Raw genomic sequence first — 17888 nt, forward strand, 5'->3', positions numbered from 1 at the left:
AGCGGCACCCAACTGGAGGCTGCTCACCCACTGACCTTGCGTCGCCGCCGCCACCTGCGCGAGAGTTCGTGGCTGTTTCTAGGGTGCTGCGGCTTTGCGGTACCTGCTGTCTCCCTCGGACCTCGGGGAACGTGAGGTTTAGCGGCCGGGGCCGCTCCTCACGGGCGCTGGGCTCTCCGCAATGCGCAGAGGCGGCGAGGACAAGGGGAAGCCGAGGGAAGCCGAGGTTGTGTCGGGAAGCCCCAAGTCGTTCCCCGTGCGCTCCTGGATCCTCGCAAGTCCCCGGGCTGGGAACGATCAGAACTTAAGGTGTCGGGGGCTCGGCCCACTGGGACTACTGGCCTTGTTGGGGGTCAGAGTACATTGGCTAGAATTCTGGGGTTCTGGCCACTGTTCCCCACTTGTTAATGCGTCTGCAATCACACATCCACGGGGCTAGGATGGGCAGTGGAGAGTGAGTTAAAGGAAGGGACCCTGTCTGATCCTACTCTGAATTTTGCCCCTACAAGCAAAGGTGGGCAGGTCTGAGGCTTGTAGGAATTCAGCTTGAAAAGTCCCTTCACTTTCATTTTCCCCCTGTGAAGGACCCAGATATGGAATTTGCTGAGGACAAAGAAGGTAGACACTTGAGGCCTTGGCTCTACATATAAAAACCTGAACCACTGAGCCACCAGAGAATGGCAATATCTCTAAGTGGAGAGTAGGGGACACGGCTAAAGAAAACTACACCACACTGTGCCATGTACATATACGTGTATGTATTTAGAAACTGATCCACTATGAAAGTTTTCTGTATGAAGCATCTGTAAATATTGACTCTTAATGTTTAACTGCTTTAATCATATTTCCACTTTGTAAAACAAGCCTGCACAGCTGACGGCTTGCAAATGCCTCATTTGCGATAAGCTGGGCAGGTGGGCCTTGCTGAGCGGGACCACCTCACCTTCTGGAGAAAGGAGGGTTGCCCAGGCTCCACCAGCCTGCGCCCCTATCCCTTCACCCACAGAGTCACTGTAGAGATGACCATCTGGCCTGATTTGGGGGCCCCAAGGCAGAAGAAGGGCTGCAGGGGGCCAGGGAAGGCAGGCTGAGAGTAGCTGTGCAGGTGGGACCCATCGTTCACATTGTAGAAGGACAGCTCTCCAGCTTCAAAATCCAGGAAGATGCCCATGTGGCTCGGAGGCTCGGCCAGTGTGACGGGAGTTGGGGGGAACGCAGCAGGTGCGTACCTCTTTCCCTTGCATAGCTGCACCACCCAGAACCCATTTTCTGGGGACTTGGGGACCCTGTTCCTCCGGCTCACGTTGTCCCTGCACACGCCCAGGGCCCACAGCGCATCCCCGGTGAGGTTCATGCCCACCTCCCAGTAGTGCCTCCCTGAGGAGAAGGTCTCTTGGCCAACCGCACAGGGATAGGCGAGGAACCTGTCCTTGCCACAGGGTGTGCCATCCATCGGGGTGCTCAGGTAGCGCCTCTGGCGGCTCTCATACAAGAGGAGGTAGGGGTATGCCGTGGAGGGGTCGGGCACCACATCCTCTGGAGACAGGTCCGGGGTGGAGGGGAGAGGGGGGCCTTTCAGGGTCAGTGTGGGGAGGGCAAGGCCCTAGCAGGGACTGTTCATCCTAACCTCCACCCAGGCCTCCCTTTGGCTGAGTTCAGCCGTGAACCTGGAGTTAACTGCATGATCCTATATCCCAACTGTGGATATTGGCAGTGCCAAGGAGATGGGGCTGGGGTACCATTTGGGGAACCCCTCTCCTGTTGGGGGCTCTTGCTTTGAGTGGCTGAGAGCAGGGTGGGGCATTGCCAAGAGCCCCTGGGCCCCCACTTACCTTGGAAACTCTTGAGGACCTCTATCTGCCCTGGGACCCTACAGATGGTCTTCAGCATGATGGAGGTAGCCTCTGGGTACTGCACACTCAGGCTGCTCTTCCTCCAGTGGATACAGGTCTCACTGTTCCCTCCGGCCACACTTACAGTCCTCCCTGCGCCCATCACCACCCCCACTGCAGATGGTACGTACCTGCTGAGGAGGCCTTTCATATCCTTCAAAAGACATGGAAGAAAGCAGAGACTGGCAGGGTCTGTGGTGTTCCCAAGCACCCCATGCTGACATTTGGCCAGAAGAGCTAGAGGGGCTTTATGTGTTGCCGTGGCCCCATTTCAAGTTTCTAGAGAGTAATCCTGTCTTGGCTATGCACAGTATCATTTGTCTGACTTGCCCGGGGCTCCTCTTCCCCATCACAATGAATGAGGACCCAGGGAAGCTGCCCAGCTCATGACAGACCATGAAGGCCTCTGTGGGCCTCAGGCCTTGAGTGGGTCAGGAGTCAGTTTAGTGGGTTGCAAACATTATATTTTGATATAAGGCAAAGTATTCTCCCAAAGGTAGAGAGAGTGTATAATCTGTTGTCAACACCAGGACACTTATTGGCAACAAAACCCACAGGATGCTGGGATAACAGGCATATAAACTGACTGACCCAGGCATCCTGGGAGATCTAGATACCCTGCGTGTGGCATTTGCTTCAGTTGTATAAACACATTCCTGTGAATATGTGTATAATGACTCGCAATGTGAAGTGTTTTATTGCTGTGGAGCCCCTCGCTCTGCACACTTGAACCAGTTACCCACTTTTCAGCCAGTATAAACGGCCCCTTCCAGGACCTCGGTGTGCAGGCCCATCCCTGCTAGGCCAGCTGTACCCTCTCCCTACTTCCACAGCTGGCAGGTGCGATCGTGTGACTTGCTCTTGCCTGTGAAGTTGCCAGTGCCTCTCTGGGGCCAATATGCCCGTGCCCTGCATCATTGTGTGGACAACAGCTGCCCTCAAGCCACATCCCTGGGCTACGAAGGAGATGAACACAGCCCAGTAGGACTGAAGCCTGTCGTGGGCTGAATTGGCTCCCTCCCCAGATTCATCTTTTGTGGAGTTCAAACCCCGAAGCACCTCAGTATGAGTGTATCTGGAGATAAGGCCTTAAAGATGTGATTATGATAAAATCAGATCATTAGGGTGGGCTGTAATCCAATCTGACGATGTCTTCATAAGAGGAGGCTATCAGGGTGTAGACTGTATACAGAGGAATGACTATGTGAGGACACAGGGAGAATATGGCTTACAAGCCAAGGAGAGGTCCCAGGAGAAGCCAACTGTGCCCACAACTTGCGCTCAGACTTTCAGCCTTCAGGAGTGTGAGAAAGAAATGCGTGTTGTTTAAACCACCCGACCTGTGGTATTTGTTACGCTGCCTGAGCTGACTGAGACAGAGCCTTCCCCGTTGGTCTGAATCTGTTGCCTCAGGTCAGCCCACCCTGACTGTACCTGACCCAGAGCTCAAGTCCCCATCCACCCCCCCTCCCCCAGCCAGGTACACAGGCGTGCTGTCTCACCTGCAGCATCTGGAGCGGTGTGTGCTCATTTCTGTCCTCCAGCTGCAGGAGCAGCCTCTCTAAGGAGTGACTCTGCCGCTTCAGTGAGGCTGTGCTCTCCTGCAGCTTTGCCACTGTCTCCTCCTCCTCCTTTTTCAGGGCCTGGAGCAGGTGCTGCTTCTCCTCCATCAGGAAGAGGCCCGTCTTCTCAAACTCGACCATGATGCGCTCCCTCCGCTCCTTCACCTTCTCCTGTGTGGGGGTGGGTGGGCTCCTGGAGGTGAGCCCCACCCAGGGACCTACCACCCCTAGTGCCTGCTTTCACACCAGCTTGGAAGGGCTGCTCTGGCAACAATGGCACATCTCCCCTGGATCCCAGTGACCCACAGAAAACCAGCCAAGCAGGCAGGGCGGGGAGCCAGGGGTCACACAGAGGCCCCCCTGAATGTCACTGGGGCATAATTTTACTCAGCCCCAAATGGCAACATCCAAGTGCCTGTGTGCTCTTGCTTGCTGCATCTTTCAAACGGCCAGCCTGTGCTGAGGGCACCGTTCTCAGTCCTGATTTGGCAGGAATTCTGTGAAAATCATTGCCTTTCTGGGGTCCTGTGTTCTCATCCACACAGGACAGTGATTTCCCCCTCAAGGGGCTTCACAGGTTGGGAGGCCTGTGGGGGCCCAGCTGGGCCTTCCCCGCCCTGCCTGGCTGCCGCGTGTGGTGGCCCTGGCACCTACCTGCCACTCGGCCAAGGTCTGTTCCTCCTTGGCTTGCAGCTCTTCGGTCTTCGTCATCTCCTCTCGAAGGTGCTCCATGTCCTCCTCCAGCTTCAACTGTGGTGCACCCAAACCATGGGATTTGGGGGTCAGTGGGCCCCCTGCATGCCCCACATCCAGACAGTGCCCTCTGAAGCAGAACCACCCTGAACCATCCTAATGAGGTGCAAGGGATGGAAATATGCCACCCCAAAATCTGTCCCTTTGGCAGAAGGATTATTTTGAGCTGGAGGCAATTAAGAATCAACAGATGCAGAAAGATGCCTTCCAGGGGCTCCCATTATCTGACCAGAAGCATCTCATTGGGGATAGTTTGTGCCCACGAAGAAGATGGCAAGTTGGTGTCAAGATGAACCTACACGACCCCCTCCCCCTTCTTCCTTTACTTTCCCCCTATATATATTTCTGCTATCACCTGAATGTTTGTGTCCCTTCGACACCCAAAGTCATATATGGAAGCCCTAACTCCCGATGTGACGGCAGAGGTGGGGCCTTTGGGAGGCGACGAGGTCATGACAGTGGGACCCACATGGATGGGATTACTGCCGTTACAAAAGAGACCCGAGAGAGGACAGCAAGACGCTGGGCATGTGTACGCCAGAAAGGGACTCTTACCTGACTGTGCTCATCTCTGACGTCAGCCTCCAACTGTGAGCAATACATTGCTGCTTATAAGCCACCCAGTCTGTGGAATTCTGTTACTGAGACACCTTCCCACAGTCTGCCACCCTTGGGAGCCTGCAACCTTTACCTTTGTCCTGTTGCTTTTCTCCAAATGCACTGTTCTTTGTTAAGATGCTATACAAGCCCAAGTTCTAATTGACTTTTTTTTTTAACTGTTGCTGCAGTTTCTCCCAAGTGACTGGCATAGCAGACATATGTTAGTAAATGGTTTGCCTTTCTCTTCAATTTGTCTTTGCTCAATCTAATTCATGGGCCCCCAGCCGCAGAGCGTCAGGTGGATGGAGGGAAAAGGCTCCCCTCCCCCTGCCTGTCGGGGTTGCCTGGTTTGCCCACCCCGATGGCTGCACAAGGACCAGGGAATGTGGGTGGGGCTGGGTGGGGACTTGGTCAGTCTGGACTCCTGCATAATCATAGAGGTGACACCGAGATGGCATGGCCCCCAACCTGCTCTGTTCTGGAGTAAGGGAACACTTCCCCCGTGTGGTCCTGCATATGGGGCTGTTTGTTACAGCAGCTGTTCTCTGCTAATACCCTCCTTGACATGTGCGCATACTTGGGCACCCTTGTCCCCTGTTCTGGCCCCCAGCCAGGACCCACCTTGTACTCTTGCACAGCCTCCTCGATAGGGACCACCCTGTGGGGCCGGTGTTCCTGGGACTCCCTGCAGATGATGCAGATGGGCCTCTGGTCATCCTCACAAAAGAGTTTGAGCAGCTCTCGGTGTACCTGGCACAGGTCCCTGCTCTGGGGACTAGGGTGCTGCCGCACCATCTCGGCCACCTTGGTCAGCAGACGGTTGGGCCGCAGGTTCCTCTGGGGGGACAGCTCACGGCACTCAGGGCAGGGAAAGGAGCCCTTCCGCTTTCTCCTCTTTTTCTGGCCTCTGGCCTTCTCCCAGGTCAGCTGGATGCACTCTCGGCAGAAATTGTGACCACAGGTGGTCATCACGGGGTCTGTGAAGTAGTCAAGACAGATGGAGCACGTGGCCTCCTCCTGCAGCTTTCTGGCAAGTTCCACAGCATCCATGGCGCCTGGGGAAGGAATAGAGTGTCCTGCCACATCCTCTGCCTGGAGCCCTGAGCTCTTCAATGGCACTCTCTTGGCCTCCTTTTGAAGATGGGAGTCTGAACTTGATGGGGTTTTAGGGTACCATGACTCACCTTCAATAAAGGGCACAAATGTCTCTCTGGAAGCTGACAAAGACCCTGTCCTTCAGCAAACTCCAGCCAGCTTCCCTTGAGCTGTAGGCCTGTCTTTGGCTGGCCCCACCCAGTTTCACAGTACTCCGGCTGTGATATGTGATCTAGTTCCTCATCCCCCACCTATAATGAATTGATGTCCTTGACCCTCCTTGAGCAAGATTCCTCTTAGGCCTGTTTAGCAATAAGCCCCCTCCTCATGGCACTCTGGGTGATTTTCCATCACTGACCACCATCACTCCGCTCCTTGGCTACAGATCTGCAGCTGCCTCAGCTGCATTCAGAGATGACACCGCAACAGTCTTGAACAATCTTGCTTACCATTTTAACAAGCACATGGGTCTCTCTTTAACAGAACTCCGCAGAACAAAGGCAAAAGGGAGTTTAAGAGGAAACATCTCTCTCATTAGGGAGCAGGGTTGACAAAGTTTTTCTCTTTAACCAACACTTGCTCAGGCTCCAGAATTTTCCAACCAAGCCTTGGACTTACATGTTTGTCTCTACGTTGTTCAAGTTTAGCAGAAATCCCACTAGGTGGGTTTAACCAGACCCCCCCCCCCCCACCACCACTCACTGCTACTAAGATGTTTCCTCCTAGTAACTTCTTGTAACTGACCCTACCCTACTCCTTAAAAATCCCCACTGGCCCATGCTGTATTCAGAACTGAACTTCACAATTCTATATAGAAGGTCTAGTTCTATATAGAACCCCAGTTTCTATGCTAATATCTTTCTTCCTATTTCAATAGTCCCAAATAAAACCTGTTTTTACCCCTGTACCATCCAGCTCTGATTTTCCTTGACAAGGAGCAGTGCAGAAAAGATAATTTACCTTTGTCCTGTTGCTTTTCTCCAAATGTACTGTTCTTTGTTAAGATGCTATATAAGCCCAAGTTCTAATTGACTTTTTTTTTTAACTGTTGCTGCAGTTTCTCCCAAGTGACATTACACGCACACATGCTCACACACATACACAGGAACACACATGTACACGTGCATGCATGTTTACACACTGGCACACACAAACAAAGGCACATGCAGAGGCACCTGGAAACGTGCACCAACATCTGAACACAAACACACATACACACACAGTCTGGGGCTGGAATACCCATGACTTGATGCAGTGGAGATCCAATCCTCCTGGATACACTTCACAGGGTGATGCTTAGGGCTGACTTAGAGTGGATTTAAACATCATTTCTGAATTATTAATGCAAGCACTGTCCAGGTTCCCTTCTATGCAGTCTGCAACTATGGCGGCTGGATTCTGCAGATTCCTGAATCCCTGACATTGGTTCACTTTGTCTCTGGGAAGAGCCTTTGGCGTGAGTCTCTCCCTCTGCTCTCAGCTGCCCTTCGTCCCGACTGCTGCCCACCCAGCAGAAGCTGGGTGAGAGTGGGGCAGTCTGGGCACTAGGCTCTGGCTCAGGTTCTGGGGGAAGCCATCCAAGGGCTCTGGGCCAGTGATGGCGGACGGGCCTTCCTTGACCCTGGAATGTTACTCTGTCAATGCAGGGCTAAAATAGCTGGCTTCTCTGGTTCCAGTCAAAGCTATGGTTTTTTCCAGTAGTCATGTATGGATATGAGAGTTGGACTGTGAAGAAAGCTGAGTGCTGAAGAATTGATGCTTTTGAACTGTGGTGTTGAAGAAGACTCTTGAGAGTCCCTTGGACTGCAAGGAGATCCAACCAGTCCATTCTAAAGGAGATCAGTCCTGGGTGTTCTTTGGAAGGAATGATGCTAAAGCTGAAACTCCAGTACTTTGGCCACCTCATGTGAAGAGTTGGCTCACTGGAAAAGACTCTGATGCTGGGAGGGATTGGGGGCAGGAGGAAAAGGGGACGACAGAGGATGAGATGGCTGGATGGCATCACCGACTCAATGGACTTGAGCTTGAGTGACCTCAGGGAGATGGTGATGGACAGGGAGGCCTGGCGTGCTGCGGTTCATGGGGTCACAAAGAGTCGGACACGGCTGAGCGACTGAACTGAACTGAACTGAACTGGTTCCAGTTTACAACCACCGTCAAAGCTGGGACAGCCACTCCACTAGGGCAGAGGGTGCACGGGGTCCCAACCCGAGCCTCAGCACCTACAAGGTGACCACCCGCCAGCTCTCTCAAGGGGGTGATACTTACGGGGTAAAGCAGTGCACGCTGCACCTCGCCAGGCACCCCGAACTACGCCTCCAAACGCAGCCCAGGAAAGCCTGCTTTGGGGCGATGGAAACTACCCGGGCGGGAATCCGAGGGCGCCGGGCTTCGGGCTTTGTGGCGTCAGCAGGAGCCCGAGGTCGAGGGGCGGGGCCGTAATCAGGTGGGGGACGGGGAGGTTTCGTTGGCAAGCGGCTGTCAGCAGCCTAGGGATGGGGGCAGGATTCTCCTGATGGGTAAGGAGCCCTTACAGAGCTGGCCGGAGCTGAGGGGGTGGAGGCAGGAGCGGGAACAGGGCAGGGTGTGGGGTTAGGTAGTCAGGCGGAAGGGGGAGGGGTAGACGGTGGTGGGAGCCTTGTGGTCTGCGGAGGGGAAGACGTGTGGGGCGGCAGGGAGCGGATCCCATATTGGGAGGAGCGTGAGGACGGAAGGGGCAGCGAGGGTCAGACACACTTTGGTGGAGATGGAGGGGGTCTCTGGTCGACCGGAGGCTCCAGGTCTCCCAGGGCTCCGCACCCCGCCTGGCTGGCTGAACTGTGTGTATTTCTGCTAACATTTTCAGGACAGAGTCCAGTGGTTCAAGGCTCAGGGCAGTGAGTGGGGTTGGGGGCCAGAAAGCTAGTTGAATGAGGCAATGTGTGTGTTAGTCGCTCAGCCTTGTCCGACTCTTTGCGACCACAGGGACTGTAAGCCCCCGCAGGCTCTCGGTTGCTGATTAGAATCCCCTGAAAGTCCCTGAGCCTGCTCTGCATGTAATGTGAGTCTGGGCTGACAGTTTCTTTCAATTTAGAAAATAGAATCACAGGATTTTAAAAACATTTCTTTCTCTGTTCTTGTTAACTGTGTGTAACTCTTTTTTTTTTTTCTGGCTAAATAAGCCTGTGGCCCATCTCATATATCAAGAACGATTCAAAGACCTAGGAGCGTTTTCTGAAATGTAGTCATTTCCCAGAGTCCTGGGAGGATATGGACCTACCTTGTCATCTAACTTCAAATCATTTTTGATCATAACTGCAGGAGAGAATTAGCAACATTATCATGAAGACATGAAAGTAACAGGTTGTATTCACTTAGCCATAGGAAAAGAAGAGGTTCCCTTCCATCTCTGCACCCCTTGGGATCAGCATCACATTCTTGTTCAAATTCAATAACAAAACTTGTTTTTTTCTTTCTTCTTTCTTTGTCTTCTCTGTGAGTGGTTTTCTGGGATGGGAGCAGATTTTGTTGTACATTTCCCCATTAATGTGCGGCAAAAGTTGAGAACTAACAGTGATCAGATTCAGGCTCACATGTTTTTACCAAGAATATTGTGTACAGGTGAAGGTGTGGTTGCAGGTGCTACAGAACCAAAGTTTTTTTTAAAGAACTAGCAAGACCACTAAACCTGCAACAGAGCTGGAGACCCTGGGGTCACTGTTGAGAATCTGAGACAGGGAGAGTGTGAAGCATGACCCAGCATCATCTGTGCAGCTTGGTGGAAGCCTGGGGGCAGGTTGTTGGTCCTTTATGGGCTTCTACTACGGGCTGCAGTACCATGTGCCACCTGCTCAGAAGGACACGGGACTCAAATGATCCAGGTAACAGCATGGCACATGCATCCTTCAGGAAGCAGCTTCTGCCCCACAAGGCTCCTTATTCTCTTTCCAACGTGGAAGTAAATGGAAACAGCCCGTGAGAACAAGCAGAGGGCATTCACTCATAGCTCTCTGCAACAAGGGAGATGAGCACCATCCCTTGGCAGCAATTCAGGGTCAGTCAGTGGTGTGGTGTGCTTCCTCTTGGAAAAAGAGACGGTTTCAGGTGCCCTGATGGAGGCTTGTGGGTCTGGGAAACCGGAGCAACTGTTGTGAAGTGAAGTTCCCGGATTGTTGTTAGAGATAACAGCCTAATGTCCTGTAAGTCTGACTGATAGCAGGTTGGCTTTCTGGGCTGATTAATGTAGAGGGTATGTTGGCTTCCTGGACAGTTTTACTATGGACTGAACATGTGCCCCTAAAATTCATATGTTGAAATGTAGCCCCTGGGAGGTGGTGCCTTTGGGAGGTTGATTAGGTCAGGAGGGTGGAGCCCTCATGAATGGGATATAGTGCATTTAGAAAAGAGACTCCCTTCTCCCAGAGAGCTCCTTTATCCTTTCTATCAGGTAAGGACATAGCAAGAAGATGGATGTCTGTAACCCAGGAAGCAGGCCCTCACCAGACACCAAATCAGTTGGTACCTTGCTCTTGGACTTCCATCCTCCAGAACTGTGAGAAATAAAAGTTTGTGGTTCATGAATGGCCCTGTCATGATATTTTGTTATAGCAGTCAGAGCAGATTAAGGCAAGACTGCTGCACATTGTGGGTCAGAGTTTTCTTTTTATATATGGATGTTCAGTCTCCCACTGCAATGAAGCTGCAGTTAGATCAGGGCCTGTCTGACCCTGGGAGAGCCGTTCTTCTCACCTGATGGTTTCTAGAGGAATACTTTGAGACTACATGTGGGGCAGTGGTTTCCTGCCCATCCTGAAGCTGTGCTGGGTGGTTCCCTCACCCTGTCTGTTTGGTGAGCTCAACTTAGCTGCAGAAAATCAGCTCAGGCTGCAGTACGTGGAGACAGTAGAGGAAGGCTGTGGATCCGAGAAAAAGCAGGATGGGAAACATAAAAATGTAATCTAAAACTAAGGAGTACATGTGTTAGGGAACCATGGACTGAAACCGCCTGCTGTGACCAGGCAGCATAATAACTGCTTTGCATGAGTTATCACACAACAGGAGGTCCCAATAAGGAACACAGAGCTAATAAGCTACTGCCAAAAGGAGAGGGTACACCAGCCCATAACATGTCCTGCCAAACCTCCAGAAACCTTCATGCTGAAACCCATTGTGGCTGAGGGACGCTTACACTCCCAAGGACTCTGAGTCAGACCAAACAGGGCCAACAAGCAAGAAGATTGGCCAGAGAAAACCCAGAAAGCTAACCCCATTACCATAAAACCTGAGACTGTGAGCCTCTTGGCAGAGCAGTTCTCCTGGGTTCTCTTGCCTCACCATTCTCTCCCTGGGTGCCCCTTTCCAATGAAGTCTTTTGTTTTGCCAGCACATGTGTCTCCTTGGGCAATTTGTTTTTGACAGACAAAAGACCATTTTAGGCCTTGGAAGGATTCCCTCTTCCTGCAACATTTGTGTGCCTGAGTCTGTGGCCTTCAGAGCCTCACTTCACTTCATGCCTGATGACATAGACTTACAACTTCATTTCTGGTTCTTTTTTCTACTTAGTCACTTTTGTAAAATTTGAATCATTTCACTTAGAGTTTTTGTTTCCATTTATATTTGCCACTTTTAATCAGAGGGACAGAAGCAAAAAATTAGGTTGGACTTTTTCTTTAAAATCTACAAAGCCAAGTGTAAAGGAAATATAAGCTTTCAAATGATGATTTTGATGTGTTTGTAGCATTTATTCTTCTGACGTATAGGGAAGGAAAATAATTTACTATTTTAGAGGCATATGAACTAAACCAATAAAAGACAGAATAACAAGAAAAGCATAAACATTTTATTTAATTTTATTTTTTAAAAATTTATGTGCTTGAGGGCTTCAGCACAGACAAGAACTGTAGCCCCCCCAACCCCACCCCCACCCCACCACCACCACCTCCGCCAAAAAAGACTCAAGGGCCTATTTTGTTAACTTAAAAAAATATACAATGTGACTTTTGTGAATTAAGTTTTATTGGGATAAAATGAGGACTATAGCCTGGGAGACAGTTTCAGATACTTCTGAGGAACTGCTTGGAAGAGGTGAGGGGTGGTCAGTGTATATAGGATTTTGGTGAAAGGGTATATATGCAATCAAGCGCACATTTTTGTATTTGGTTGCTGCTAGTCATGGAGAAGGAAATGGCAACCCACTCCAGTGTTCTTGCCTGGAGAATCCCAGGGACGGGGGAGCCTGGTGGGCTGCCATCTATGGGGTCGCACAGAGTCGGACACGACTGAAGTGACTTAGCAGCAGTAGCAGTCGTGAGGAGCATATGTCTCTGTTAACGACTGTAATGCTTTTCTAGATATAAGATACAAGAACTGGGCTTATAATCTTCTGCTGAAAATATTGAACTGTCCAAAGGCCTGTTCTGCCCATTTTTCCAAGAGCTCAGAGTGCCTCATTCCTGATCTCCACACTGAGCTCCTTTTGGGGTGTGTGTCAGTGACTATATTGGCAAGTGAATTAATCTTTGTAGAGGCAAATGGCAGATGCTAATTTTTAGTTAGCAATATTGATTTTAACAAAGGTGATAAATTGTGGAGAAGTTTAAGAAAAGCGGGGGAGGGGGCAGGGGGAGCTTCTGTGGTGGCTCAGGTGGTGAAGAATCCACCTGCAATGTGGGAGACCTGGGTCTAATCCTTAGTTGGGAAGATACCCTGGAGAAAGGAACAGCTACTCACTCCAGCATTCTGGCCTGGAGAATTCCATGGACAGAGGAGCCTGGTAGGCTACAGTCCATGGGGTCACAAAGAGTCAGATACAACTGAGCAACTTTCAAAAAAAAATAAAACAAGAAAAAAAAAAGAGCTTGAGCTTCTTGTAGTGGTGAATTGTGGGCAGGTAAATACATGGGGAAGTTAATGATAGGTATAGGGGTTTCCCTGGCAGCTCAAGTGGTAAAGAATCCACCTGCAATGCAGGAGACCCTGGTTCCATCCCTGGGTCAGGAAGATCCCCTGGAGAAGGGCATGGCAACCTACTCCAGTATTCTTACCTAGAGAATTCCATGGACAGACTGTGGGGTTGCAAAGTGTCAGACATGTCAGAGCAACTAACACACAAACACACGGGTTATATAGCAAGTTTTGCTTATGCAGACTCATCTCAGTATTGACTCCCTCTTTGGTGATCCCCTTTTTCTGGTACAGAGGTCAGGGGACACCTACACAAGGGAGACTTATGGTCTGCTTTTAGGCAGATAGAGGGAGGGCAGAGAGTTCATCCTGTGTCTGCTTTATCTCGACTGACTTCAGCTCAAAATAAGCGTATGGCAACTGGGGCTTCCCTGATAGCTCAGTTGGTAAAGAATCCGCCTGCAATGCAGGAGACCCTGATTTGATTCCTGGGTTGGGAAGATCCACTGGAGAAGGGAATGGCTACCCACTCCAGTATTCTATGACTTCTCTTATGGCACAGCTGGTAAAGAATCTGCCAGCAATGAGGGAGACTTGGATTCGATCCCTGGGTTGGGACAATCCCCTGGAGATGGGAAAGGTTACCCACTCCAGTATTCTGGCCTGGAGAATTCCATGGACTGTATAGTCCATGGGGTCACAAAGAGTCGGGTGCAACTGAGTGACTTTCACTTTCTTTCAAAGTAGCATTGTGTATAAGCTCTAACAGTTTCTTTTTATAAAGTAAGTGCCTGACTTACACTTTGGTTGCTAAAGTGTCTACTACAAAGGGGCATTCTGAAGGCTATCTCAAATAAATACACTGCCAGCTACATGACTAGATAAACCACCAAGACTTGAGTGTGCACTACCTAACTCACCACTGATATGCCAAGTTCCAAGAACTGTAAGTAAAAAATTATTTTTTCTTCAAATTTCCTAATAGTTATTGCTGAAGAACATCTTGCAAAATCATAATAAAACCCACAAGTGTTGGTCCGTTTGTAACGTTAATTTGCACAGGGTTCTGTGGGAAATTCACCAGACTCCGAGGAGTGCTCCCCAACCCCCAGGCATTTCTAGGCTTTACTATTGTCAGGCTGAGACTGGCACCAAACAGGCACATATTTTGGGCTTCCCTGGTGGCTTAGCTGGTAAAGAATCCACCTGCAATGTGGGAGACCTGGGTTTAATCCCTGGGTTGGGAAGATCCCCTGGAGAAGGGCATGGCAACCCACTCCAGTATTCTTGCCTGGAGAATCTCCATGGACAGAGGAGCCTGGTGGGCTACAGTCCATGGGGTCACAAAGAGTTGGACACGACTGAGCAACTAAACACAAAGGTTGTTGTGAAAGATAAAGCCAGATACTAGTTAAAGGTGGTGAAGACAGATTTCATCCCATACTATTACAAGACGGGAAAGAGACCTTGGTATTGAACTGATCTCAACTCTGGATACAACAAAGACAACTGGGATTTGTAGCCCGTGAGGGGAGAGAGGTGGTCAGTGGTTGGAAAGTTTACTAAGAGGGAACATCAGTGGGAAGAGGGTGTTGACAGAAATAATCTAGAATAGGAATAGATAAGTTTTATTTCAGCCAAACTGAGGATGATAGCCTGGGAGACAGCCTCAGAGGTAGCTCTGAGGAACTGCCCTGGAGAAGGATGTTTCTCACCAGAGTTTTATATCTTGTCAGAAGAAAGAACATCAAACAGACAGGAAGTACATTCATTCAAGGCTTGCAAAAAAACCCCCCACAAAACCCAGACCAACATGTACACTGTGAGTCAGTATGGCCTTAAAAGGGAGTCTTATCATCAAAGAAGTACTAGTAATGGCATCCCAAAGAAGGCATTTAATCTTTATCTTTTTAGAAAAAGATATTTACTTATTTGACTGTATCAGGTCTTGGTTGTGACAACTGGGCTCTTCATTCTATGTGTCTTTCGTTGTGGCGTGTGGGCTCTGGAGCTCACAGGCTCAGAAGTTGCAGCATGCAGGCTTAGTTGCTCTGTGGCACGTTGGATGGGGTCAAATCCATGTCCCCTGCATCGCAAGGTGGATTTTTAACCACTGGACCACCAAGGATGACTATAATCTTTATCTCTAAAACAGACATGCTTTATGTCTGATTGATGCAAATTTTTCTTTAATGATTAAAGCAGATGTACAAGGTATGTTTGATAGACCATGAGCCAGCTCCTTTAGTTAGCATGAAATTCAAATTATATCATGTATAAGCCAGAATGACGGTTACCATATATCGATATTTGAAAATTCCATCCACTAGGGTGTCCCTGGTGGCTCAGATGGTAAAGAATCTGCCTGCAGTGCAGGAAACCTGGGTTCGATCCCTGGGTGGGGAAGAACCCCTGGAGAAGGGAATCACTAACCACTCCAGTATTCTGGCCTGGAGAATTCCATGGACTGTATAGTCCAAGGGGTCCCAGAGAGTCAGACATGACTGAGTGACTTTCACTTTCAGGGGGAGTCTTGCTTAACTGGCTGTCTTAGTCTGGTTGTTGTTGCTGCTGCTGCTGCTGCTAAGTCGCTTCAGTCGTGTCCGACTCTGTGCGACACCATAGACGGAAGCCCACCAGGCTCCCCTGTCCCTGGGATTCTCCAGGCAAGAACACTGGAGTGGGTTGCCATTTACTTCTCCAATGCACAAAAGTGAAAAGTGAAAGTGAAGTCGCTCAGTCGTGTCCGACTCTTCACGACCCCATGGACTGCAGCCTACCAGGCTGCTCCATCCATGGGATTTTCCAGGCAAGAGCACTGGAGTGGGGGTGCTATTTAGTCCTCTGTAATAGGATACCATACTGTTCATGGGGTTCTCAAGGCAAGAATACTGAAGTGGTTTCCCAGTCCCTTCTCCAGTGGACCATGTTTTGTCAGAACTCTTCAACATAACCCATCCATCTTGGGTAGCCCTGTATGGCATGGCTCATAATTTCATTGAGTTAGACAAGGTTTTGGTCCATGTGATCAGATTGGTTAGTGTCAGGAAGCATTTAACAGGAGGCTTCCTTTGTGCTGTTTTGGATCTGTCAGGAATTCTCTGTTCCTTATTAATTCCTGAATACTCAGGAATTAAGAGGAGAGGCAAGCCTCTCCCAGGACTGAGGAATCCAGGCATTTCCTTCATTAGTCTTTCTATATGGTGATAAGCACCCTCTTCCTTCTTGTGAACCATATGGTAAAAGTGATTGTTTACAACTCTCTCTCTCTCTTTAATATGGATCATCTATGTTTTGTAAGTCTGGAATTTTTATCTTTATCTTTGCTGAGAATAACTACCTTGTAAGACAGTATATATGCCCACACCATGCTGATTAAAACACCTTTGCTCCATCAGAGCTCTGGTCTCCGTGTCTGTCTTTCTCTTTCTTTCTCTCTCTCTCTCAGGCTATTTCTTTGGAGCACAGAGACTCTCTGAGTTCACTTTCCTGCCCGGGCTTCTAAGACCCTCTCGAGAAGGCACTCTGCGCCTTCACCCCATCAAGAGGGCGCCTGAGGCCTCCATGAACAGAGCAAGCCCCATGCCAGGGGCTTTATTGGCTTTCTGCGTAAACCAAGGAATATCAGCCTCTTTCTCTCCTTTACTTTCTTATCGTCAACTCCGGACCACCAGGCTCCGGTCCATTAAAGGACCTCAACAGGTTAGTTTTCTGTGATTGTGATTTTCAGTCTGTCTGCCCTCTGATGGAGAAGGATAAGAGGCTTATGGAAGCTTCCTGATGGGAGAGACTGACTGAGGGGAAAGCAGAGACATTACTTTGCCAACAAAGGTCTGTCTAGTCAAGGCTATGGTTTCTCCAGTGGTCATGTATGGATGTGAGAGTTGGACTATAAAGAAAGCTGAGCACCAAAGAGTTGATGCTTTTGAACTGTAGTGTTGGAGAGGTCTCTTGAGAGTCCTTTGGACTGCAAGGAGATCTAACCAATCCATCCTAAAGGAGATCAGTCCTGGGTGTTCATTGGAAGGACTGATGCTGAAGCTGAAACTCCAATACTTTGGCCACCTGATGCAAAGAATTGACTAATTTGAAAAGACCCTGATGCTGGGAAAGATTGAAAGTGGAAGGAGAAGGGGACGACAGAAGATGAGATGGTTGGATGGCATTACTGACTCGATGGACATGGATTTGGGTAAACTCCAGGAGTTGGTGATGGACAGGGAGGCCTGGCGTGCTGAAGGTCGCAAAGAGTCAGACATGACTGAGTGACTGAACTGAACTGAATAGGATACCATAGAGGGACCAGGGACCAAACTTGATCACTCAAGAGCTTTTGTGTTTTATCAAAGTATAAAAAGGGACACAGAAAGCTTCTGACATCAACTTCAGGAGGGGGACAGAGAATTTCCCCCCCTTGCCAGTTTATCAAGGGAGCTATATAATTTATTACAGTAAAGAGTCTTAGCAGACCCACTCCCATAATATTAGTTAACCAGATTAGAACAAACAACAGAAAGGTCTTACCAGACCCACTCCTAAAACATAAGATTAGAGAACAAGATTAGTCAGAAGGTTCTTGCTAAGGAGAAACATGTCCTTGAGCAAGATACATTGTTATAGACTAAGACAAAGCAATGAAGGAAAAAAGTTTATCCTTTTCTCCTCCTCGAGAGCCCCAGACTGCTTTCTCCTCCTTGGGGACCCTGGACTTCTTATCAACCTACCTAGGAATTGACTCTCTCAGTGGCTTATAAACAACAGACATTTCTCACAGTTCTGGAAGCTGGACGTGTAAGATCAAAGTGCTGACAGATTTGGTGAGAACACTCACCTTACGGTTCATGGACTCACCTTACTGTGTCCCCACATGGAGTTTGGGAGCTCTCTGGGGTTTCTTTAGCTCTACCTTCCTGACCTAATCACCTCCCACAAAGGCCCCACCTTCTCATACCAGCACCTTGGGGGTTAAATTTTAATATATGAATTTTGGGAGGCCATCAAATGGCCTACAGCACTGCCTAACAGGATTTTTGCTCAAGGCAGGTCAAGGATGTACATATACAAGGATGTACATATAAGCCAAAGGTGGGGGATAAAAAACTAG

The 17888-nt window shown here is 49.5% G+C and overlaps 1 protein-coding gene and 1 long non-coding RNA gene across 2 annotated transcripts; one reads left to right on the top strand and one right to left on the bottom strand.

Moving 5' to 3' along the window:
• Nucleotides 1-988: 988 nt before the first annotated feature.
• On the bottom strand, nt 989-8320 carry TRIM17 (tripartite motif containing 17). The gene is made up of 7 exons (XM_006063215.4): nt 8171-8320; nt 5429-5862; nt 4109-4204; nt 3395-3625; nt 2024-2046; nt 1833-1933; nt 989-1536 (listed from the first exon to the last, which is right to left on the bottom strand). Exons 2-7 carry the CDS (start codon nt 5855-5857, stop codon nt 989-991), a joined length of 1428 nt encoding a protein of 475 aa, XP_006063277.2. The 5' UTR covers nt 5858-5862; nt 8171-8320.
• Nucleotides 1093-5056, top strand: LOC123335192. The gene is made up of 2 exons (XR_006553584.2): nt 1093-1221; nt 3533-5056. It is a non-coding gene; the product is annotated as an uncharacterized LOC123335192 (long non-coding RNA).
• Nucleotides 8321-17888: the final 9568 nt, after the last annotated feature.

This window comes from Bubalus bubalis, chromosome 9, assembly GCF_019923935.1.
Source record: "Bubalus bubalis isolate 160015118507 breed Murrah chromosome 9, NDDB_SH_1, whole genome shotgun sequence".
In the NCBI taxonomy this organism is placed as follows: Eukaryota; Metazoa; Chordata; class Mammalia; order Artiodactyla; family Bovidae; genus Bubalus; species Bubalus bubalis.

Excerpts from the sequence above, each read along its gene's own strand:
- TRIM17 (XM_006063215.4), bottom strand. The coding sequence starts at position 5,857 with ATGGATGCTGTGGAACTTGCCAGAAAGCTGCAGGAGGAGGCCACGTGC. Across the intron at positions 1,934-2,023 it reads ATGAAAGGCCTCCTCAGCAG|GAAGAGCAGCCTGAGTGTGC; the intron begins GTACGTACCATC and ends TATCCACTGGAG. Across the intron at positions 1,537-1,832 it reads GGTCCTCAAGAGTTTCCAAG|AGGATGTGGTGCCCGACCCC; the intron begins GTAAGTGGGGGC and ends ACCTGTCTCCAG.